This window comes from Onychostruthus taczanowskii, unplaced genomic scaffold, assembly GCF_017590055.1.
Source record: "Onychostruthus taczanowskii isolate IOZ18803 unplaced genomic scaffold, ASM1759005v1 scaffold1, whole genome shotgun sequence".
In the NCBI taxonomy this organism is placed as follows: Eukaryota; Metazoa; Chordata; class Aves; order Passeriformes; family Passeridae; genus Onychostruthus; species Onychostruthus taczanowskii.
In genome coordinates this window covers 1,217,836-1,243,839 of record NW_024496525.1, presented here as the reverse complement: position 1 = coordinate 1,243,839, position 26,004 = coordinate 1,217,836, and the positions used below count along the sequence as shown (strand labels likewise).

Below are 26,004 nucleotides of genomic sequence, written 5' to 3'. Positions count from 1 at the left end.
TGCTGGCACGTGAGTGCAGGATTTTCCACTGACATGTCTTCTGTGCTGTTGCTGGATGGGGTGTAGACCCTGTGGTCATGCCATAAACACTGCATTCCTCCATGATCCTCCTGGCTGCTGTTTCATGGGAATTATGTTCTTTGTTATCAATACAGGCTGTTCTTGTAACCCTTGTTTGGCTGCTTCTTACAGTGATTTCCTGCACGTGCACATTTCCATCCCCGCAGCATTCCTGGAAATCTTTCTATTTCATTCCACAAAGACTGGCCCAGCTGGATTGCTATGGATGCAGTTTGGGGGAAGAGACAGTGTCCTAAAAGAGATGTTCTGCTGCATCCCTGGGAGGCTTTGCATACATGAGGTTTTCCACATTCCCAAAGTGGTTTTGGTTCAGAAGTCTCAGCTTCACACCTCTTGGGTAGCACCCCAGAAGCATAAACTTGCAGGGGAGCCTCAAAATGTGCCTGGGGCTCTGTCCTGCCACTATAACTTCCAGACTAGGACTGCCTGAGGGAGATGCTCACTTCTGTCCCAGAGGGGACTGAGCACATATCTGCATATGGGTCCAGGACAATTCCCATCATGATTTGTGATGTTGCTCTCCCTGCTGAAATATTCTCTTGCTCAGCAGGTGTTTTCTTCAGCAAGATGGTCTCTCTGAAGGTGATGGTGCTGCATTATCTGGTATCTCTTCTGGAGGTAGTCAAGGATGAGGAAGAGGATGCAGGTATAACTGTATGTTTGTGTGTGTGTGACAATGTTTGAAGTGAACTGAGCCTGTTCAGTGGTAGCCTCATGAAACCACGCCTAGACTGACACTCAGGTGTCCTGCAGCCCTGTCTGTGGGGTTCTGCATGTTCCTGGAGCTGGAGAGAGATCCCACTTGCATGAGGGAAATGCTACACTTTGCTATAGGGCAGTAAGAAGAGATGTGATCCCACTGAACAGGCTGCTTGTACCCTCGGGTTGAAATTGGGACAAGGGGCATTTATGGTCACAGCAAGGGGATGTTACAGTCCTCAGGACAGAAATGGCTTTCAGACACAGACAGACTGCCTGCTACTGCTGTCCCTGTACATTCCAGCTGATGGCTGGACACCAGGTCAGGTAGAATCAGTGGCTGCCTGGCTGCTCACCGCATCCTGAGCTGCTGGTATCTCATGAGAGGTGTTCTGGGGCAACTGAGTGGTCACATCCTTGGGCTGAACCTTGGCTCTGTCTCTGTGACCACCTTTAGCCTTTTGCAGTCCTGTGCAATAAGGATCAGACCAAATCCACACAGACCTGGACTTTGCATCTTGGCAGTGAAGTGGCTCCTCTTCCTGTGGAATTAAAAGGAGAAACTACAGGCTCTTAACATCAACTGGGTCTAAATTTTCTTGGCACAGATTGCTTGATTTTCCTAATAAGAATACTTCCTAACTCTTGTAGCAATTTCAGCCAATATACAGATGATCACAGCTTTATTAATTTCTCAGCCATTGCCAACAATATTTCACAACTCTTACTGAAATCATTATTCCTCCTTCAAGAGTAAGTAACTGAATCACCTGAGCCTGCTTTTTCATCATCATATGGAACACCTTAATCACACCTGAAATTCCTCTCAAAAGTAGTACTAGAATGTCAGTCCTTTCCCACTGGCTTTGAAGTATTATTTCCTCCATTTTGTTTTGCAGGAGCTTAGGAATCAAAACTGGTAAAAAAATTTTCTAGACCTGCATTTTCTAGTAGCATTTTAGAAGGACTACTTTAATGATGTAGTGATAGCAACACTTGATTGCTCAGAGTAACTCAAACAACACATCAGAAGCTGAACCTGTCTTGCAGGGTCTGAAGAACTGAAGAAATGCCTCTTCTAAAGCAGACTGAAGATTGCTGTGTTCAGAGGCATTTGCACAACCACTGTGGGTAAGGAAGCAGTCTTCAATGGAATTAAAGCTTCTCTCAAGAGCTGACTGTTTCTTCATCTTTTAGTATAAATAGACAGGCCTTTGAGCAAATTCTTTCAGATTAAGTGTTTTTGGTGCCTCCTTTAACAAAATAAAAGAATTTTTAAAAAATTAATTTTCCATGTAAATTTTACTCTGAGATTCAAATTAATTTCCCATTTTTCTTTTCTAGAAATGTATTTCTCTAAGGAAAATTTCAAGGTTTCTAGTGTTACAAGGTAAGAACAGGAAAAATATTTCCCTTTTTTCAGACTTAAAAATACAAGTATTAAATACCCAGGTTAGTCATATATTTAACTATCTGTCTATGCTACAAATTAAAATAGCAGTCTGTTTTGTTCTCAGTTCTCTTACAGGCTTGTCTTGGTCAAGAGAATATAATTTTAAGAGTGTGATTGCAGGCAAGGCTATAAAATGAACACTCCAGGAGTTGAAACACTCTTAACACTCTTGCAGATCTCTTATGAGATCAGAAGAGAAGAGCTTAGCTACTTTCTTGACAAAGAATTTCTTCTCTGAACATGTGCATGAATTCTGGCAGCATTGCCTTGCCTTGTGATAGGCTTAATCATCTCTGTGGGACCAAAAATGGCTTCTGGCTAAACAAGTGCCCTTAGCTGTGCCCTGCCTGCCAGAACTGTGCACGGAAAACTGCAGTAGGAAGCATCAGTCCTTTCCTGGAAGTAAGTTTGTCTTGTCCACCTTTCTTGCGATTTAAGGATATAACAGAATTTGGAAGAGAGAAATAATTTTTGGAAGTGGAAATGTTGGACAGAGTCCTACAACAGACTAAGACCTTTTCATGCTCAAGACTGTGAAGACCACAAAATGATTTTTTAAAGTTTGGAGCTGGTCTCTTCAGCCAATTAACTAAACCCATGATGATTTCAGTGGTATACTTAAAAAATTATTCCTATGACTGAATGAAGGGGGCTAAGAAGTCAGACGTCATTGACAGTGTGTTTGGCTGGAAGTGACTACTGGAAAAGAGAAGCAGAAACTTCTTTTTTAATGAAGCTTTTTATTCAATTGTTAAATAGAAAGAGGTAATAACTTAACTGTGCAGACAAAAGGAGGAGTACACCAGATATATAGAATTTGTACATTTGTATGGCTTGGGGAATAAACTTTTTCAGGAAGATGAAAACTTTGATTCTTAATAGAATTAAATTTCATACTGATCCAAGCCAAGATAGGAACAAAGTAGGAAACACATAATTTCAATATTCACAGAATAGGTTCTTCTTCATTAAGTCACTTGTGGATGCTAGATCTTCTTTGGGTCCTCACTGTAAATGAAATGAGAGAATACTTAGCTTTCAGAGGTCTCAACAAACTGTAGCATCTCTAAAATATGTATATGCTAAATCACATTTTATCTGGCAGCTAAGATTGCTTTATATTTGTGGACACAGCAATGTGGCACAGGGAGTTTCTTAATTTTTCTTTCTTTCCATGGCAACAGTGAACAGAAATAGATACTACATAGAGACAATGCCAAATTGCTGGTTTGGTTTGGCTATACGGTCAAGTTAGTGCATTTCAGTGGATTCATGCAAACTCTATGTGCTTGTCCTTATCCCACAGCAGATACAAAGCTGCATGACACAGCCGAGCTTCCTTGCCCACCAACACAAGCTGCACTGCTGTGCCGGTGCTGTAGGCTGCAGTCACACACACAGGAATTCCTTTATTCCAGCTGGTACACACTAACTCGAAAGCCTGTGGTCAATTAATTGTTTAATTGTGGCCTTAGTTCTTAATTAAATGGGACTGAAGAAAATGTGTTCTAGCTGGAAAGGTTCCAGGAATCCTGACCAGGGAAATGCTGCCTCTCTTCTTGTCAAGGGGCTGGGTGACTTCGTTCACTGTAGATCTGTCTCACCCTCTGAACTGTGCCACTGAAAACTGCACCTTTTCCAGGAGAATGATATACTAAAATGCTGCATTATGATTTATTCACTTTCTACTGTGCTAGTAACACTAGCAGTGTCATTAAATTGATTGCCCTAATTGGCACATGCTTTGGAATGGCACATATCTGAGAGGGAAGGTGAACAGTGAATCACCTGGCTAACACCATTTATCCTGAGTGTGGCCCCATCTGCAAGAATGAATAAATTCTTCAATATGTTTCCTGAGTGAACAGAAAGGTTGATTTGGTATGGACTGTTTTCCTTGCCATTCTCCTTGTTCTCAGACTTACCAGCAGTAAAAGTGGCTTGGAAACCAGAAGCCGTCTGGGCACCATCTGTGATGAACTCTACCAGCATAAGATTACTAGAAGCAACTATGCCACTGGGGATCTTTGATCCACAGGTCTTGTCCATTAGAACTGGAGAAGACTTGCTGGATCCATCATAAACTTTAACATAATCACCCTGACAGCCTCTAGTTTGTTGCAGCTGAAAGGCTTGAAAGTTTAGGGAAACCTGGAAGGGAAGAGAAAATCAGCTTTTAATACAGAAGTATACTTCTTTCATGGAATGTCCTTTAAAACAGACAGAATCTAGACTGTAGCCAAGCACGGACTCACAAACTAGAACTGCTTACCCAGCTTTGCCTCTCTTCCCCTGAAATTGCAGGGCTCAGATCTAATCACTGAATGCTCCCATGCTCAAGGAGCTTTGTCTTGATTTTGCAAACCTGAAGCCCAGCTTATGGAGGTTTTTCAAAATCACAACTCTGAATTGTCTTTGCCTATTACTGGCTTAAACACATACCTCTCCACAAGAAGTAGTTACTAGCCTGAAATTTTTCTCATGAAGAATATCTCATCTGGAAACTGCTGTACAAAGCACAAGATGCTCTAACGTAGAAATAAGCTCAGCCATATTTCAAGACCCCTGTTAACCTGTGTTTACCTTTCTGGATCGTGTTCGGATGAGCCAGACACAGTTGGTGTTATCTGAATAATTCTTTGGGTAGTTGGCAGATCTCAGCAAGCCAGAAGGTCCATCAAGAATAGTGCTGCAGCGACCTGAAGAAAAAATACTTGCTTCAGGATTGCAGAAGATTTCAGTCATTCACAACTACAATCTCTTCAGAATGGACTGATCTGTTTTCTGATCTGTCAGCATTCATTTCATAGTACTGGTACTTCTTGATTAAAAGGAGGAATCATGTTGTCCTAATTTCACATAATGCATCAAAGAGGAAAGTAAAGTAGTGCTCTGAAAACCATTCAGTTTTTATTGATTAGCTCTGTCACTTAGCAAGAGCTCTCCTTCTGCAACTCAGTAAAGAGTGAAAGGTTTAAATTCACTGCAGCTGGTGCCACTGTTTCCACTGTGAAGGGGCAGTTAAGTGATGTCAGAAGAGTCAATTACAAATATGATGCCTCTGCAATGCTTAAATTCTAAGCTTAGGAGGAACACTTGGGGTGCAAGAGGTAATACTGTCATCATTTTTTTTCCCTCTGATTGAATAAATTTCTGTGATTGTATATAAAAATTTCTTCTAGCAGAGGTTACATGTAAAGAGTTTAAACATACAAACTCAGAATAACAGACTTTTGAAAACTGGCAACAAGAAACTGTTCAAGTTCAAAGGAGCATACAACTGTTTTGTTTTGGCTCAGGTCTTAAATACCAGCTGCCATGAAGAGCAGTGATATCTGGCTTTTTTGGGATTTATAGTTGTCTGCTGAACTGTAAGAAACCAAATTATTCCATTGAAGTTTAAAATGTGGTATGCAATTACTCCAGTTGCACAGCAGCCACTTATGCTAATAGCAAATGTGTTTGATTTAATTTAGAAGTAGTTTCCATTTTCTCACTAATCACAATGTGCCTCCAGCTTCACTTTTGCATTCCCTCCCAGAGTAACCCTAGTGGGTACCAGGAATTCATGACAATAGTCTTACAGTCTGATGAAAAACTGCTGTCTCTGCAATGTGCCCAAATCTGAGTGAAGACAACAGGGAGGTCTGGAGATACTTACTGCAGTTGTAAAGTTTGTTGATTTTGGCCACATCCAAGTTGCTCATCCCTTGTCTCTGTCCAATATGTACTGATCCATCAGGAATTGGTACAATAGTTGCTTTCCCAGTGGTATTGGAGAATGTGTATCTGAAAAGACCCACGAGAAACAATGTTCTCTAAGCACCATAACTTCTTTCAGCATTCAGTAGGATGCTTTTGTACAATTGTACATAAGCTGTTGCCGTGACTAATAGTGCTGTTTAAACAGATCTCATTGAAACATCCACCAGTAAGCAGAGTCAATGTCCAGATGCCCTCCTTTGCTCCCAAGCCCAGCAGTGGAGGGCTCCCTAATAGAAAGATAAGGGACAGCGTATCCCAGTCCTAGGGAGCAGCTGGTCTGAACTGACTCATGATGTTTTCCTCAAAAGGGGAATTGGGGAAAATGGTAGTTAGGAGAGAGTTATGATAGAAACTAATTCTAATGTGAGATTTGAGTTCCTAAAATAGTAATGCCATGCTGCTACTTACGGGCCATAGTGCATTACTGAGGAATAGTCATACGGAAGATCCAGGTTATTGGAGCTCTCAAATTTCTTGAAGTCTGGTCTGTCAGCTGTAATATATGATACTGTACTTAGAGTATGCTTCCTACCTACTCCCTTCAGGGGAGAAGGGGGAGCTGGGAGCAGTAGGATGTGTCTACACCACTTCCTACACTGAGGAGTTCAAAGTACTCACGAGGACTGATGTACTCCCACATGATCTTTACGTGTTTATCTCTGTCACTTCGAGAGTGCTCATGCAAAAAGCCCAGGGCATGCTCCAGTTCATGCTGAATTACTCCTTTCCACATGCAGCCTCCTTTCATCACAGAGACAGTCTGTCCACCTCCTACTCTCCCATAGTTGGACCAGCAGCTGAGAGAGGCATTGAACAACAACAAGACTTATGGGATTTTTATTGGCAGGCAGGCAAAGAGGCAGAACAGAGAACCTCGCTTCACACACCTCTTGTGCGAGTGGGAGGATTCCTCTCTCCACTGTGATAGTTAGAGTGTACAGAGGCAAAAGTGACCATGGCATATAAAAGAACAAAGTGTATGATCATTGCTAAATCTTTCTGGACAAGTTTTGTTAGCACAGAGGCTCCTGAATCCTGACTTTACCATGACTTTAACTCCCTTGAAATAACTTTTTTTTTCTTTTCAAAATACTAAAGACAGTATCAGAGCTGGAGATAAGATGGAGATAACACTTTCAAGCTAAGTGTTGAACAATTTTCTCATAAGCTCTAATTCTGAGCTTGATGGTCAACAGTGTGATTCAGAGAAATGTTTATTTCATAAGTTGAAGCTGGTTTACTTTGGTAGATAGGACCTACAGTATTCAATATATGTTGTGCTGAAGTGTGCACTATACTACACAGAAAACATGAGCTTAGACATTCTTTCCCCCTTAATGGTGCTTTTCCATTATTTGTATTATTTCAGTGTCTGCAGTGAGTTCCTGATGTGCCTGATGAGCCCTTGCACTAGCAAGGCTGCCAAGGAAGATACCTTGGCACTGTCATAAAACAAAAGTTTTCTGAGGTCACACAGAATCAGTGTAGGAAAAGACTGAAAAATATAGTAGAAATAACTTGTTAATTTGTCATTCAACTCACCCATCAGCAGATCTAATACTGAGGTAGTCACGTTCTGCGTTGCGCTTCACAAAATTAATACAAGTCAGTGCTTCAAATTCTGCCATGGCATCATGAATCCCTTTTACATGGTTCTCCTCTGGGGAAGAAAGGGTTCATTTTAGGGGTCACAAGCAGACATTAGCAGATGCCATTAAAATCTCACATATTCTCAAAAACAGGGTAAATGAGGGAAAAAACCATTAGCCTAGGTTCTTTTTTTTTTTTTTTTCCTTCTCAGTACTGGATTTTGTTTAAGATTTTAACAGCCTGGAACAAGATCTTCTTTATCCAGATATTTGTCCAAACGTATCCAGACACCTCTTCTTTCAACGACTTGTTCTTAATTATAGTGGACATTTTTAATGTATTTTATTGGACACTTGGAGACAATTAAGGGAAGCTGTTTTACTGATGAAAAGCAGATCATTGAAGCTCCACTGTAATGGTCATGAACCTTATAGAGGAAGGTATTCTGGAAGACACCATTAGAGGGAATGGTTATTGTTGTCTCGAAGAGATCAGTCCCAAAACATGATTCAGGCAAATTGTCTCAATGAAAACTTCTGGTTCACGTCCTTGTAAATTAAAATTTATCTGTGCTTGCACAGCACAAGTAAATCCTTAGAATTGACTTATTCAACTGTTTGTGTTCAGTTTCTCTCTGAAACATATTGGACAAGACCCATTTAAAAATCATTTATATTCAAACCCACCGTAAGTAGGATCCAATTCATAGGGAATACGAACAATCCCATCACCGGACTGGGGCCAGTGGCAATGGCGGCAGTTGATGGCACTGCGACTCCTTCGCGGAACTATGTCACCTTCCTGCAAGAACTGGGAGCTGTCTGGTGAGAGAGAAAGGGGGGAAACATTTGAGCCATAAATTGCTGGACACCTGCTAAGCACACTTGGAAAAACAAGCAGTCTCAAAAGTAAGAATGATGTTTTACTCTGGTACTATTTAATCACCCGTCATGTGACACTGAATGAATGGCATCAAATATCTCCCCAGGAAGGTGCAGGGCAAAAGCAGAAGGTGCCAATAAGGAAACCCAAAAAGGTGGGCAAACCAAAAAGAGGAGTGCTGTCAGGAGAAAACTGTAGGAATATTTGGTGTCTCATTCTACAGATTACTTCAAGTAAAGACACTTGAATGACTCTTGGAGGAGAAAATGTGAGAAAAACAAGCTGATAGATCAGAGAATGTTTGGAAGGATCAGGGAAGAGGAAGTCTGGAGCAGCAAGAATGGAACTGACAGCAGCTTATCTAGGAGTCTGCACTGCAAAGCCATATGATGGCTGAGTGCAAGTGATGCTTCATTCAAAAAAAGACTGTTAAAGCTTACAAATACCCACATTTTCTCTTTATGTCCAAAGATGTTGAAAGCTAAAGCTGAAGAAACTCTCTGAATAGTTTTCAGTTGCCTCCACACCTGGGAGCATCAGTACTGACACAATAGTTTGAGATGCTATAGGGCTTCAGCAGACCACACCTTAATCCCAGTGGTGTCTCTTCTCTTCCATGGTGGGTGTAAGATGGTAAACACATTTGCACAGATTGTGGTAAGACGTTGTACCTCCCACATCAACCCAAAAAAGAAAAAAAAAAAAAAGACAGCCCCCTTATAGACAGGAATTTTGTGGCATTACCTTTGTTAACTTTCAGAATTTTGTTAAAAATATCTTCATCCTCCTCATCAGTCTCTGTAGGCAAAGGAGATTCTGTGCAGAAACACAACAGTATCACTTTCTCATTCCCAGAGGAAATATGAATCCTGTTTTTTTACTCTGATGATGCATGATTTCTCCAGTGACGCATGTAAAATTTAGAGAACCTATTTAGGGATTGGCAGGGATGTCCACTCACGTAAATGTTTGTTCACTGGCACAACCTTGAGAACCTCCTAGCTGTGGATTTTTTGGCATTAATCTAGTCCCAAGAGCCATTTTCCTTCAATTATTTCATTCTTGCCTTTTTTTCTTTTCCTAGCCATCATATTTTTAGGCCTGAGATGGCACAGTTTTACTTCTTTATGAACAACTCACACTCAAATCCCCAACATAAGATACAGAAACAAAAAACAGATGGAGAGCACTCCTGCTACTTCTTGCTGGACATGATGACCTCCTGAAAAACCCTCAAAATCAATGAAACTGGAGCTCATTCCTGTTCCACAGGTCGGACTGATGTCCCCACCTAAGCCCAGCATCAGGGACTCAAAGGCCTTGCCAGGAAAATCAGCCAACTCTGTGCATGATGCAGCAAGTCTTGACACCAGTAAAAAGCAGAAACACCTGACCTCTGTGCTTCTAACCTTTAGAAGTGACCTAATTCAGGACATGAATTAAACAGAGCTATTTTTAGCAAAAGTAACAGCTGAGGTTTTTAGCAAGGCCAAGCAATTGGACAAAACCAAGATACTCTGCTTTGCATGAAGCATTGTGGTGAGTGCATTCCTATAAAATTCCTCATAAACGTTAATTTGTATTAAGCCTGTGTTATTTTCTGAAGTAACTGAGTAGATAACAAACAGTATATTCCCTCAAATATGTACTTGTAGATGGAGTAGTACATACCATATATATTTTCCTCTGTAGTAACCTGCAAGAATGATACATTAATATTATCTCACAATTTATAATGTAACATTAAATTAAATAATAAAACATAAATTATCAACAGTGTCCAGCTAACATTGGCAGTATCTTTCACCAATGCAACTTTTATGTACTGTGCCATGTATAAAGAAGTACCATGGGGTGGCAGATACTCTTCTTTGGTACCTTGGCAGATAGGGATATCATAAAGGCAAATGCAATATGAAGTGTGGAAAGAGGTTCAGATACACTCTGATGCACAGTTGAGCAAAGACTTTGCTTCACAGGTATGGATGTAAGTGGCATCCAAGAGTCCTGACCTCATTTTCCACAATATTGAACCCCAAAGTGATCAGAAGAGCTGAACTAGCTTTCCTTACCTCAGTAGGTTCTGTTGCTGCAAAAAAAAAAGACAAGCATCAGACTCTGAATGCAACTTCACAGTGTTCAACAGCATGGATGGACCTCCTCAACCACAGGAATGCCTTTGGCAGATCCCTTGCTTGGAGGAGTGGAGGGAAATGGAGGGCACAGCTGATGCACCGGCACAGAAATTTAAAAGATATTTAATCAAACAACTATGAAAATTCCTAGTAGACTGTGCTGAGGAACAGACTCATGATCATTTGCCATCTAAGAATCAGCAAAGTATTTTATCAGTTTCAGTGTGGAAAATTGCAAAAGAAATCAGTGACAAAAAAATGCTTTGTCCCCAGATTTCTCTGCAACAGGTGCAGACTGACCAGCTCAACAGTAACTCTGGTTTCACAGTGTCAAACAATAAGGTTATGACATGTGATGGAGGCTATAATTTAGCATGGGGAAATAATCTCAGCTTCAGTATGCACCTGACAGCAGTGTGGTACCATTCTGAGTCCTAAGGTGCCTTTCTACTGTGATGCCTTCTGATTTTTACCAAATTTGAGAATCTAGATACAAACCAGAAGTGAAAATCTGACCTGATGCGTGCATTTCTATCTTCATTTTATAATATCAAAAAAATTTAAAAATTGGAAGGACCTTCAGAGGACATCAGTTTGTCTGCTTTCCCTGAGGCAGAAACAGTTTTATCTGTATTATTCCTGACCACAGTTTGTTTGACCTGTTCTTAAGTATGATGGATATGTTGCAAGCCTATCTGGCAATCTCTTCCAGTTTCCTAATAATTGCAATCTTCCTTCTCAAAGTATGAAACAATTTTGTTTTTTCTAGTTAACACTGAAACAGAGAACACTCATGTAAACAGTCATTATTTCCAAGCCCATCTGTGCCCCAAATTTTACTATAATTTTTCTCAGTAAAAGAGGATATGCCAAGTTCTATCACACCTTGCAGCACCATTTCCTTTTCATAATTATTGCTCTAATGTAATGAGGAGATGTCTTCAGACTCCATCTAGTACCCACAACAGAATTGCTTTTATTGAGCCAAAAAGACTTCAGTCTGTGTTTTCAGTTACATGGCAATGGAAGTCCACTGCAGTGATGGTGGTTTATTATAGAAAGATTTGGTCAGTTCCCACCAGCTGCATCAGAGAGATCCATGGCATCTAAAAACATTCTGCAGGGAAGAACATTTTTGAGATGGGTTGACCAGATCCAGAATTTATGTACCCAAGAGGCACTAGATTAATTGAGTAGTCAAAGCCAGTGGAAATTAGGCTCCAGATTCCTGGGCACATAAAGTCTGCAACTTCTTTTTAAAACCCAAATGAGACACCACAGAAGGCATCTGCCATCTCCTTGATGAAATGAACATCTGGTGTGATAGGGCTTTTAAAATTATACAGCTCACATTTTCCCTATGCTCTAAATACTGAAAGATGTCTCAAAAGGCACAAAAAGCAGTAACAATGATAAATTAAAACTCATTGTATGCATTTGTCCCGATAAACCTGCAGCTTTGAGTCTGAGCAACTGACTACCTTGAACTTGAGCAAGAGTGTCCCTTGGTCCCTTCTAAATATACTGAGCAGTAATTTTACAACATCCCTTTTTTCCCATGCCATAAATGACAGTTCAAAAGCAGAATTTGTCAATATTCTTTTGTCACTGACTTGCTCTATGTCAAGAAAATTTTTCCAAGGTGTCTTCTTTTTGCACACATTACACCCAGCCTGTTAGTTTCTTGCTGTAGTTAAAGTCTGCCTACAGTTTTCTTTCCATTGACCTCTGAAGGTCTGCAATTATCTCCTTGTATTTTGCAAGTTAACAAAAGCTGTTCAGCTAAGCCTGTTCCAAACCAGAACAAAGCAAAGCTTTCTTTGATGCCTGACATCTTTTTCATACAGATGAACGGAGGTAGGCAAGGAGGCAAATGATTAGCAGCCTTATTATAACATTCAACTTAATGAAAAGGTATCAAGATGTCTAATTAAAATTTTATTTTCAAGCCTGTGAAAGCACATCTAAATTAACCTAATAAACCATGCCCCAAAAGTCTGTGTAAAGCACATCATTGTAAAAACACATCTGCACTCAGCTCAATAACAAGTTATGAAACACAGCCTTATTCAAAAGGCCTGTCAGTGCTTTCACATGCTCTAAAGGCAAGTCAAAGCCAAGAATGTAATAAACAGTCAAGAAATAACAGGTGCTTTTAAAATACAGTATAAATCCTACTTACTTGTTGTGCTGTTTTCATAGTTCTCCTGCAAAACAAACAGACAAAAAGCATTATTCTTCCAAATATGAATACAGCAGCAACAATAGTATCAAAATCAGGACAAACAGAGGAACTAAATCATTACATTACCTTTATTTATTATGACATTACTAATATTTTCTTGCAGAAAATCTATCAAAATGGGCCTAGCAGCTTCACTCTGGGAAGAACAGATCGGCTAGGCAATGGGGCACAACTGCTCTCACCTGAATAGGGAAGCCCAGGGCAGCGGGGAGCAGCAGCGCAGCGAGGACCAGGACCCTGCTCAGCTCCATGGCGCAGATGGACAGAACACCGGGACCAGCCCCTGTCTCTGCCCGACCAGCAGCGCTCCGCTAGATATAGCACCGGCCCTGCTCTGCCCGGCCTGGGAAAGCCTGCCCCAGCCAATGGGAATCTCAGCAGGAAGCGAACTTCTTTTGCTGCCTCAACAGCCGGTTTAGCCCCTGGGCATCTCCCGGCGCTGCGCTATCGCCGCCGCCCTGAGCATCCCTAGGCCTCCCACGGTCATTCATTCGTGCTGCTCTCTAGAGCTGGCTCAGCCTCATGCTTGTGCTGCCATGCGCTTCCTCTGCTTCTTAGAAGATCTTTCCTGAAATGTTCCGTTTGACTGTTACCACCCTTGTTCCTGGATAACTCTCCAGAGAACTGGATTGTTAGGGTTTCAGAGGGTAGGTGACTTTATGTCACTGAGATTACAGAAGGCCGTGACAGTATTGTGTTGCTTTGAAACATAGAACACATGGCTACCCAGTGAGCTTATGGATGTGTCTTCCCTGAGACAACTTATGGTTCTATAAGTACAGATTTTTTGGTTTTTCCTGTGTGTTTTGTGTTTCTTGATGTTTCACCACGCCAGGAGCGTCTCCCGTGCTCCATTGTTTCTGGCAGTCTGACAGTTATAGGTGCCCTTATGAATTTTGGGACCAGCAATCAGAGCGGGAGAAAATAGAGCAGCAGCATAAGCAGCACTTACTCATTCTGAGAATGATTAACAGATTTGCTTTGCTGGAGTGCACTTGTCCAGAAGTAGAGTGCAGTTGTCTAGAGGAAGCAGTGAGCAGATCTAGCAAGAAATGCTTGTAGGAGGCACACCAGCTACCACTGAGCCTCTTTTCACAGCAACCTCTTCTCACAGCACAGCTCTGCTTACTGAACCATTTGCTGAAGCTGCTGTAGCTGAGAAAGCGCCTGGTCTCTGATACACTTCTGGATTGTGTCAGAGTACATTCTCCATGCATGGAAACTGAATTATGAAATGCACTAATTCTGTCTCTACACCATGCTGGTGCTCAGATACCCTCAGAGTAAGTTTTAAACCTACTTATTCCTTATTTCTGTGTTGAATAAGATATTCTAGAAATTCTCCATGTTGGTGAATGAATCAAGAATCAGCAGAAGGCTTTCCATCGATTTGTCTCCAAATCATACCCAGTCAAAAGTGGGAATTAGATGGAAATGAACTGTGTTGGAGGGGATTACTCTGTATTTTAGTGATGGAAAGTTCACAGTGCACACTGCTATTTTAAGAAAGTCTGGATTAACAAAGTCTAGGGATAAACTTTGATCACCCCCACAGGGAGGCAGCACAGGGGGCTATTACTTTCCTGTCTCTGCACTGGCTGAAGGAAGATCTGCCCCAGGCACCGGTTAGTAAACAGCGGGGTGGCACATGGTCCTTGTGACCGTGAAAGAGCAGCCATTGTCAGCATGTTAATCCTGTTGTGTGTCCTTTGTGCACATAAATGTTCTCAATAAGCAATGCTAAGTGTCTTTTTTTAATATTTGTCTTTCAGAAGGATGAAAATCTTCCTTGTGCTGAAGCAAAGCTGTGCAGCTCTGGTCTGCAGTGGGAGAAGTGTTCTCTGTGTTTCTCACTCAATGCAAGGACAAAACAAAAGTCTATGATGCCAGATACTCTGGCATGCCAAAACCATACCAAACCACCCTGCAACATGGAGCTTAAATATAATCTGCTTTCATTAGAATTTAGGAGAAAAAAAGGAAAAATCAGACCACTCTCAGGTGGGAAAGCCAGTCCGGGAGCAAAATGAAGGATCAGAGGTAGTGAGGGCATTAAACAAACTTAAAAAGCAAGATAGGAAGGTTGGTAATCTCAGCATCTTTGTAGCATGTTGTTGGGAAAATACTATTCCTGAATGACCGATCAGCTGCCTGTGCTCAGGAAAGAGTGAGGCAAAAAGGATGCAGCATGTTTTATCCTGGTTGTGTTACTATGCTGACAAACTAAACAGTTCATGAAATAGATTGCTGCATGCCGCATTTTCCATAAGCTAACAAATAGTGCTGAGGGGGGAGGTGGCGTTTTGGGCTTAAGGATGTGGCTGTAAATGTTGCAGCTGGCAAAAATAAAAAAAAACAAAAAAAAACACACTAGAGAGTGAGGGGGAGTGCTGGTACTCATGGTTCCTAACAGTTTTGAAGATCTTATCACCTTGTGCCTCATATTTAGATTCAATATTTGGTTATTTTCCAAAATCCAGTACTCATGGGGAGGAATTGTCAGCAGACCTGTTTTCACTAATCAAAATACACTCTAATTTATTGAGATATTGCATTAACATAGTTTTACTAGATACAATGAAGCTGGTACCTCTAGTAGAGAAAATGCCACCGAAATAGTTTTGAACCGGATTCAAGGAAGCAAGGATTTCCTTCACAAAGAGAAGCTGTCTGCATGTATACAAGAAAAACATGTGGGAAGTTTTGTCAGACTTGAGTCCTCCTCTTAGTATATCCCAGTTTGTGATGGACAGCAGGGATTCCACAGATTTTGAACATGTGAACAATTATTAGCAGATGTCCAAAACCAACATCAGAATCTCAAGAAGTACTTGAACAGTGTCATGGTCCACAAGAAGACTCTCAGCAAAAAATAGCACTGCTCCTAAATGAAGACCACAAAACTTGGAGTTATGCCTGTTACACTTGTTTGCAGAAATCTGTAGGCATAACCAAGAAAATAATATACAGACATACCAATTTTTTTAAAAAATTGTTTTCTCTTCTGTTGATATGGGAATTCACTGCAAGAATATATAGTCAAAATCAAAACAGCAGATGCATGAAAGATACAACAACTCTGCAAACATCTTTCAGATTTTGCTCAGTCATATGTCATTTAGTCATATGTGTTATTCTCTTTGGAGTCTTTCACTGTAAACAGCTTCCAAAGTATAACATAAACCATCAAGATTTAATTATGGAAAGAAATTGCACTAATTGCTACTAATTGCTGTGCCATGAAATGCAGGGAAAAAATAATTCCAAGAACTAATAGAAACCTTTCTGCCGAACAGCTTGTGGGAGTTACGTGATAGCTACCATAACTGATTCATGGTAAGATACTAACTAATCTTGAAAGCTTAAAATCATCTGGCTTTACTAAAACCAACCATTGAAACAATGGTATAGACCACAATACATAACTGAAATTGCTGTGGATTGGCATCACATGAATAAACACCACACAATTACATATGCAATCTGGGGTTAATGACAAATCTGAACCAGGAATATATTATTTTAGGTAGAATTGCTCAGTATCATTTCCCAGGAATGTCTGCTTTGTGCAGCATTTCAGTATTTTGGCTCACTTTCATTTGGAAAAGGAATTCTTGTTTCCACTGAGCTCTTGGTTCACGAATTCTGAACCCCCATCCTCTGGCCAGTAAGTCTGCTCCTGTGCAGTGCTTTTTACTCAGGGCTTTTTGTCTCCCTCTCACTAATTCCACGTGCCCTAATCACACAGAAATCACTTCCTGTTCTGTGGTGTCTTTATGATCAGACACTTTTCAGATATAAATCAGTCCTCACACAAGCTTTCTCTGTGCTGGCTTAAAGTACTTTTAGCCCTTTAGTCTAATAATTCCACTCTTCTTGATTCTACAATTATATTTTCATTCCTTCCAATTTGCCTGTACCTTTTTGGAGTGCAGTGATTAGGAGTGGACAATTTCAGTGGAATTCGTGCCAGCCAGTACTGCACTTTGCTGGTTGAGAGTGTTATTGAAGCACTGGCAGCTCCTGAGGGCTTCACAAGTAACCAGCACAGACTTCAAGTCCCTATATTGAAGACTGACGTGTGTTATAAAAGACAGCTCTAGACAAGTCAAAGTGGAGCTAGAAGCTGTTTCCCAGTGCCCATGACCATACTTGGTACATTCATAAATTTATTTGTCCTTCGTGTCCCTCTCCACATTTCTTAGGATCCTACCTCCCACAGAAGACCTGGAGTTGTTTGGGTTTCTGGTCCGCTTTCTGTTTTCTTTCCATTTTTGGGGGTTTCCATGTCATTGCTAACTCCATCTGGAGCAATGAATCCACATGATTTGCAGGTTCTTTAGCAGAACACTGACCCATCCTCCATGATATTAATGACTAGCTCCATCTGCAGTCCTAGCCCTGACTGTTTATTGAAAGAACTCAAACCTAAAATTATGAACATTGGCTTGCTATTGGTTAGCCACTTCTCTATTAAAAGACCCGAACCTAGAAACCTTGAACATTAGACTGTTGTCAGAAGAAGGACAATGAAGAAAAAGATTTTTTTTTCTGATGCATTCCTCTTTTCAAAAGAAAAATATGGAGAGAGGAAAAAAATTGGTAAAGAAACTAGTTGGAATAGTAAAAACGTTGTAACTTCTAAAATGAAAATTGAAAACATGTTGATTTTCTTTTCAAAAACAGATTTCAAGACCAAATTTAGCAAAGTATAATTTAGCAGTTAAACTAGCATTTGTAATGATGTGTGGTCCAATGGCTATTTGTGCTGAGGGAAGGAGAATGGAAACTGGAACTTTAATTTGGACAATTCTAATAATGAACTTCTGATTGCCTTGAAAAAAACAACGAATTCCTTTATTTTATCAGGAGAAGCCATCTGATTTGTCTGCTGCCCTTAGGTGAAGAAAGAATGGATCAAAGGGTTTACACTGTGTTTCCAGCCTGCAGAGCAATGTTATGCTGATTGCAAAGGAATCCATGTGATGGGGTAAGGTGCAAGCTGTTTGAGCAGTGCCTGGGGTCATTTTTGGTCCCTCTGCCCTCTTAAGGGAGACACCCAGTGCTGCCCCAGCTGGGGACATCTCCTTGTGACAGATTATGCAACGCAGCGTCCCTGCTTGGTTTGATCTCCTGTGAGCAGAAGTGTCCTTTTGCCTACAGGGGAAGCTTTTGCTTACAGTAACCATGCCTGAAAGTTACCCTTGTGAGTGCTTACTTGGCAATTTAACTAAGGCAGAGGAAATGTCTCACATGTCTGCAGCTCAGATGAGTGCATGGGAGCTGCCTGTGTGTGCTGCAAGTGGCAGTACACAGATCTGCCCCACAAAGAGTCCATTAGGGATGGGCATTGTCCCTCACTCAAATATCACTGCACTGTCTTTTTTTTCCTTTGTCCCTCATCAGAAAGGCTGTGTTCTCTGACTGTCCTGCTTGTCTCAGTACCTGTCTCAATACCTTTGTTCGTTATTCACATATTTGCTTCCCAACTGTTCTCTAAGCAGGATTTTTCAATATTTCAATGGGAGTCTCGAGAAGGCTGTTTCACTCTTACTGTTCTTTTCTGATGCACCAGGTTAGTTTATGGATTTGCTTCCTCTTCTGGGAGGATAATTTGTAGCTCCTCTCATGTCTCCTGAGCAGATGAGTTTGGACACTCTGCTACTTCTGACTTTATCTGGATCCACAGAAAAGTACTTCAGGAAAAGTTAAAAGCTCAGCTCTTACAGCCCATCTTGTTGTAAGCAGGCTGCTATCCAGGCAGATACTAGTGGCTAAATATTAACATTGGACAGCTTAATAATAAACTTTAAAGTTATAGAAACAAAGAATCCACACTTGCATGTTCCAGAAGTCTTTTGCCAAAGAGAGCATTGCCTCCAAAGAAGCAGCCAGTGACCTCTGAAGCTCTGACCACAATAGCTGATGCAGTGTGGGCTCCTGGGCATGCAGGACAGCCGGCAGCACGTTTTGTTCTGTGTCCTGTCGTGAACATGTAACCAAAGCCTGGGGGGCCTCAGACAGCTGAGGGCCACGGTCTGGCCTGGGGGCTGAGGGTCCAGACTGGACCAGCAGGGTCTGCCACCCCACCAGGTGGGACAGCAGCAGAGCTGGGGATAGCAGGGAGAGTGACTGGACAAGCAGGTTTGATGCAAGGGATGCTGGAGCAGCACCAGCAGAGCTGCAGCGGCCAGGGAGGAAGGGTGGGAGGCCGAAGGCTTTCCTGCTTTGTGCTGTCAAACAGTCACTGGGGTGGTTTGCACAGCACACCTCAGCCAGGGCTAACCACCCTGCCACCTCTCATCGCTGCACTTTAGTTTTCACAAGGAAATAAATCTACCACTGCCACTCGTGATTTAGCCATTTAACAAGAAAACCTCCCTTAATCTCCTCTCAGTTTCTGAGGGATATCCGTTCCTGCCTCTTTCTCTGTGTCATGCTAGGGCTCCTGTTAAAAGCACATCTAAAAAAATGTGCCATCATGGATTTACCCTTCCAGCAATTCCATCTGGAAAGAAAAACTTTTTTCCCCTATTTTGCAGCAGAAGGAGCTAAATGTGTACATTTATGTCTGCATCTCTCTCCCCCTTCCACTACTGACTTTATTTGAGTCCCCAGGAATTTCAGGATTTTTTTACCATAGGGTCTGGAAGGATCCTGGAGCATGAGGGTACCAGTCTGTTGCTTTCACCATTCCTTTGGGGAAGAGTGGACCTGACAGGAAACAGAGGATGGCTGCTACCCAACCCATGAATTATCTATCCATGATGCTTCCCAAGGGAGCTGTGGCTACATTAACCTTGGCTCACAGCTGTGATTACATTAAAGAAAAAGCTTCCACAGGGGCCTTTCTTTTCCACTCATCTGCAGTGACTATCCCATTAGTTACTGAACACATTAAAGGCACATTGACACATTACCTACGATTACAATTCTGAAGTCCTTCCCAGGGCTCCCTCTGCTGCTCAGTGAACACATCCCTCTCCTCAGAGTAAGTGCAGATGAGATAAATTAGAGAGGCTGCCTTGAGATCTTCTGCTAAAGAGAAAACCTATCTATGTTTTAATATGCAGTTTATTTTAGATTTATCTAACTAGCTGATAGAAACATGCATGGCCAAACCTTAATGTTAGGGCCTTTGAGTCTAGCCTTTTGGCTTTAGATTCATCTTTTCAATTCTCCTCAGTGAACTCCGATTTGGCTCTCAGTTCACAGGTTTGTAGGCAGGAAGACCATTTATTTGTACTGTAAGATTTGAACTGCAGCTCTGTTTTTCTACAGAGACAGTTCTGTTATAGATCTGTACATGATGCAGTATGAGCTCAGCAACAAATCAAGGTCAAGACACTCAGAGAAATCTTCTACTTAGAGGTCTGCTTCCATCCTTTGCACATGTATTTTCCTTCTATCTCTGATAAGAATGTCATAAACAGGTTCTGTGTGGATATTAATATTCCTCCTTTAAATAAATAAATTCTTTCTCTAGAAAATTGAAGTAGTGAATGATGTGAATTACTCATAGTCTCTGCAAATGAGAGAAGGGTGGAGTATTTATTACTTTCTTTATTCTGATAATCTCTTCTGATCTTGGAGAGAGAGGCCCATGTGATACTCGTTTTGGACCATCATAAAAAGGGAAGAGAATGTAGAGCTCGTCTCTCCAAGAATTTATGAGGGCCATAGAGGCAGTCTCTGTAGCCTGCCATTAAATGAATTATGGCTGTAGCCTTGGACCATTGCAATTCTGATATCTTAAGATCTGTTGAAAGAACAAGGACTAAGGTACTGGTTTGTGTGATGACATAACTAAAAGAACAGCAAAATGCAAACAAAAAAAGAAATACATATATCAAACAGTCAAGTCAAACTTTTCACCCAATAAAGCAGAAAAACTCTCATTTTTTTCCCAATCACTAAATAAACTAAGTGGGCAGCAGACTTGCTGACCTACTGGTCCTCACAGGAGCAGGACCACATATGTCTCTCCTTGTGGGTGTACTTGATTAAAGCACTGACAAACTGAAATGAATGGGGATGGTCTTTGCTGTCACTGAAGACGCTTGTCCTAAATTATGAGCTGTTAGGAGACAAAGATATTTTTGCCGTAATCTAGTGTATAGTTACTGCAGCACATGGTTTTCCTAGGGTGATTTAAAGAAGCTTTTCACTAAACAGTATTTCCTAAATTGCAACGTGTGTGTATGTAGCACCACATTTGGCAGGGACTGGGGTCTTGTGCCTTGTCTTTTCTCTGGCTGTGACATGACACAAAGCAGGCTTGGGAGCTTCCTCACAGGGCCATTAGTATGACCCAGCAGGCTCTGTGCATTCCACTATGCCTGGAACAAAGTTGCCTAGATTTTCAGGATGTTTAGACCATCTACATGGTTGTTATAAAAAAAAAAAAAAAGGTTATATATGAATCATAGTGAGGTTTCCATGCCCCCATCATTTCCTGATCTCTGCAGAGAAAGCCAGACTGGGTAAGATGCTGTAGGCAGCCATCTCTCCTACACACCTGCCATGCGACCGCTGAAGATTACACAACTGTCCCTGTTCCACAGACAGGGGCTGACCTTTCCCTCCTACTGTCTGGTACCAAGTGTGTCACAACTTTGAACAGAAATTTTGACACAAGATTCATGTATTTTGCCACAATTTAGGTGAAATGGGAAATTTAAACTTTATTGGAACAAAATCTCTTTCTCTTCTAAAGCTTCTAAAGCACAGCTTCAGCATGATTTGAACTTTACCACATATTTTTGTCTGATATTGCCATGAAACACCTTCAGTGGCAGTGGTACTTCAGAGGAGTTAGGCTGTACAGACAAGAGCCTGACAGTGATGAAGAAAGTGCAAACTGCTGCTGATGTGACAAGTGTGTACCATGCTGAGGACGTCCAAGATGTACAGGCTTGAGTGATGAGGGCTTTTCATACATAGTGCTGTGAGAGATGTTGGATTGTAAAGGCAACTTGCATGGGAAAATCATGAGTTTTAATATGACTATGGTAGGCTTAAGCTCATTTGAAGTCTCTTTGGAGAAGACATCAGTGTCAGCCTGAGATTTCACATTGTAAGAAAACAGATCAACCAAATGTTGGTATGAGATCTGTAATCTATTTATGAAATATGACAATGGGAATGGATCAGGAAAAGACTAAGTGAAGATAAGGTACAGAGAAAGAAGAATCATCTATCCTCTCAACAGATAGTGGACTCTTGCATGGTGAAGAAAAGGGAAGATGTACAAAATGAACAGATAAAAGGGAAAAGAGAAGGAGGAGAGAAAGGTTTATGAAAGCAGAGGGAGGATACAACTGAGTTTTGAATGTCATAGTTGTGTTCAGGAAAGAAAGACAGTGAGCTGGCCAGTGTAAGCACAGCAGTGAAGTAGAGACTGCAGAAACCAGTGTGGAAACAACTGAGTTAAGTAAGGGAATTTGCACTAAGGATTTTACTCTTCATCATTGCTGTGTCAGGTTTCCTCCTACCAAACCCAGGGAAGAGCCTCTGACCCCCTTTGCAGATTTGCAGCTCGAAGATTATTTACTACAGAGTTTTGACAGCATCTAGAGAACAGCTGAGGACACAGGGCTTCAAGTCAGTGAGCCCACTGGGGAGACGACCGTCTTCTGAAGCGTAATTTGGGCAATTTTGTGAAAATTAAGGAAACAATTTCCTAGAGCTACTGAAAGGAGCACACATGGAGGGCTCCTTTCTAATTTGGATGTAACTTTTTCAGTCTTATGTTAGGGGAAGGTTTTGCCCCAGTTACTTTGAAGATTGAAAACTCTGTACTAAGCAATCACAGGCAATGCCCCTGTGATTTCCACCACAGAAGTGCCTAAGTCCTGAAGGTGGTGGCTATCTCAAGATCATTTAGATTAGGTTTGACTGCAAATAAAGGTGTCAATAAGGTGCTGGCAGTAGTGTAAAATGTGAAAGACCTACTGCTCTGTTTCTCACTCACAACATCAATTCTGAGCAGCAAACACCTATCTAACTTGACCAGGATGAAGTCAGTTCTCACTATGATCTCAATCTGAAAAGCTAAACATAGTATATATTTCTGCAAAATCCAAAACCAACTCCCTGTCTGAACTATTTCAAAGGAAGGCATGGAGGCCAGAGAGATCAGAACAGTAGAGGAGTAAGGATACTGTAAGCACAGATCCATGCCACTCCTGCATTTTACTCGGTGAAAGGCATCTATCCTGATAGCTGGAGGCTGTTTTCTGAAAGGGCTGTTTTTGTAGAGGGTGTTTTTCTCTGACTGGAAGGTCTGGCTTCATGATCTTATGTGCCAACTCATTTTATCAGAGTGCTGGCTGAAATTTGTATAATAGCAGTGTCATGGAAAATATTCCAAAGCCTGACAAAATCTTATGGGTCACAAGGAATGTCTAGAAGTGAATGTGAACAGAATATAATTTCTCAAGTTCAGAACTAGAAGATGTGATTCTTTCTTATCTTCACTTATTTCCTCCTCTTTGTTCTCTGTCTCTATGTCAAGGAACAGGATCAAACAACATAATCTTAGGGAAAAATATTCCTGTACTGTTATTGATATTATAAGGACTAAAAGTGATTCACCATTAGATGTTCAGAATTACCACTGCTGAGGTACTTGTAGCTTCTACTGATTAAGGCAGCCAGCAAAAGACCCCAGTAAACATAGTGAGTGACTACATGGAGCAGATCAGTTCCCAGTCTGTCTGTGCCTTCCTGCCTGTGCCTCTTGGACAGATGGAGGGGATACATGAAAGCTTTCACTGAGACTCAAAGGAAACATGGAAGGAAATAATAAGAGACCAACAGCTGCTGACAAACTGCAACTTTACATGAGTCAGTGACTCAAAATGTTTCCAAAAACCAAGTTGATTCTCGGAGCTTTTCCTAAAAGATGTAGGAAATAAAATTTGTATGGCACGTGATATCTGCTAGAATAACCACAGGCCTCTGACTCTGTGGCCTCTGTCTGGCATGGGCCAAAAGTGGCTGCCTAGAAAAGCACATAAGAACAGGGCAAATATAGAGGACACTTCACCCTTGTTTTGAATGTGAGTCCTATTTGAATCTTCCCTGTAGTTCTTCTACTGGAACTGGGAAGCTGATCCCTAGCCAGTTTCTCCCATACACTCAGGATTTGAGAGACCTCTTTCCTCTTCCCTTGCAGTATTTCTTTTCTGGGCTGAGGAGTTGTAAGTTGCTCTTTCATTCCTTTACACAACTTGTTCCATACCTTGAGTTATCTGTTCTGATCCATCTATGAATTTGATTTTGTTTGATGACATCCTATTTTAGACTGGAAAGTCAAGAGCTGCATGTAACTCTTAAAGGAAAAGCAATCTGCTCCAGAACTGGAATTAACTGACACAAAAGCAAATGTTGCTTTGGCCATTTTGCTGCTACTTTGATTCTTGAAGTGCAGTGAAAAATATGACAGCATTTTTTGATGGGTCTTCCCTATCTTTCTCTGGAAGTATTTCTGCAGTGACAGTGGTATCTGCAGTCTGAGAGGCAGTGGGATGAGGAGCCAGATGTGAAAGGCAGAGCCTCTGCTGCCAGTCCAGAAGGACAGCTTGCCTGCTTGGGCTTTCTCACACAGTACCTCCTAAAGAACAGTTGTAGGTTACTTTTTTTTCAGTTTAATACCACACAGTGCTGCTCACGTTCCAATGCAACTTCCATGGAATTTTACCATGGGAATGAGCATACAGATCTTGCATAAGTCAGGCCACAAGTGCCATATTTGGTATAAACTAAATGAGAAAAACCCCATGTAATTACGGTGTATATTTCTAGCTGCTTAAACTGTAATATCAGCCAGTAATTTGAAAGAATATTTTTCTTTATCTACCCCTTCTTTGGGAGACACATATAAAATCCAGATGTGTTCAGTATATAACCCTGATTCACTACCAGACTGCATCTTATCAGCAAACTATTCACAGTTCATTTGCAAATAAAATGGTGTTATCCTGTACTTAAAGGTTTAAAGACAAAGCTGATATGAAAGTGGATAGAGCTAAGGCTTTATAGGCAACCATAATTCTTGAATTTCCTCGCTTTGCAGCCTTAACATAGCGGGAAATATAATTTTAACTAAAAGTGCAAGATCCAAAGATTTTCTCCACAAAGTACCCTTTAAAGCACTGATGTTGCAAAAGGTTGAAATTCTGGCACGTTATAAACTCTAAACAGAGACTGTAAGAAAAATATTGTCACCTCTAGGAGGCAGCCGTTTATTGCAAATACACAATGTGCACTCTGGTGTTTGGCTCTTCAGAAGTCTTTGAAGTTTCTCAAATCTCCTGTGGTTATTAAAAAAATCTAATGGAAATAAACATACATTTGCAGTGGAACTATCTGCCCAGAAATAAGCTCTGCTTCTCCAGTCAATCAAGAGCCAGTTCTCACATTAAAATGAGTTAGGCACAAAACAAGCTCTGTTTTCCTGGATTTTCAATAGCAAATTAGCAGAGTTCAATGGAGAAGCAGGATATCTCTCTGTGTGTTATCCGCTCTCAGCAAGATACCCTCCCCCATATAGGAAAGCATTTACTCATTTGCTTAACTTCACCTGTTAATTGGGCTCACACTTAACCTTTTGTCTGCCATTTACCAAACAACACTTTCCTTTCAGTTGCATTTCCAGTGATACATTTTTCTTTCTTTCACCTGTGTCTGTCCTGAGCTGGAGCTGATATTTGCTTTCTGAATCCGCATTACTGACGTGCTGAGACCTCACACTAAAGCAATTCACCTGGTAATGCAGAGAGATTGTTTTTCTGCTGGACTATGTGGTGTGATGTGACTTTCTAAAGCTGCTTTTCTCTTTGCAGCTGGCCCTTTGATGGTCTCAGAGGAATTGTGATTTTCTGAAAACTTGCCTTATACAATAATCTCTTCACATGCCACATAGTCCCCATATACATATGGAACACAGGACAGCACAGTGGTCGTGTACCTGGTGGGTCGACATCAGTGTAGACCACAACTGAACAAAAATTCTCCCATAAAAACCATCTGCACAACACTAACCTTGATTTCAAAACTACCTGTGATGGACGACCCTGCGCAATCCCCCAGAGACTGCTCCCACAGCAATTATGCTGGCTGTTGGAAATCTGCAATGTTTCCACTCTGAG

At 41.2% G+C, this 26,004-nt stretch overlaps 1 protein-coding gene across 1 annotated transcript; it reads right to left on the bottom strand.

Annotated features, from left to right (window-relative positions):
* Positions 1 to 1,103: 1,103 nt before the first annotated feature.
* On the bottom strand, positions 1,104 to 13,101 carry LOC121335024 (astacin-like metalloendopeptidase). Its single transcript, XM_041402787.1, has 13 exons — positions 13,033 to 13,101; positions 12,788 to 12,812; positions 10,543 to 10,559; positions 10,142 to 10,166; positions 9,215 to 9,286; positions 8,275 to 8,409; positions 7,541 to 7,658; positions 6,617 to 6,795; positions 6,407 to 6,491; positions 5,895 to 6,022; positions 4,817 to 4,932; positions 4,159 to 4,384; positions 1,104 to 1,249 (listed from the first exon to the last, which is right to left on the bottom strand). Exons 1-13 carry the CDS (start codon positions 13,099 to 13,101, stop codon positions 1,104 to 1,106), a joined length of 1,341 nt encoding a protein of 446 aa, XP_041258721.1.
* Between the last annotated feature and the right edge of the window lie 12,903 nt (positions 13,102 to 26,004).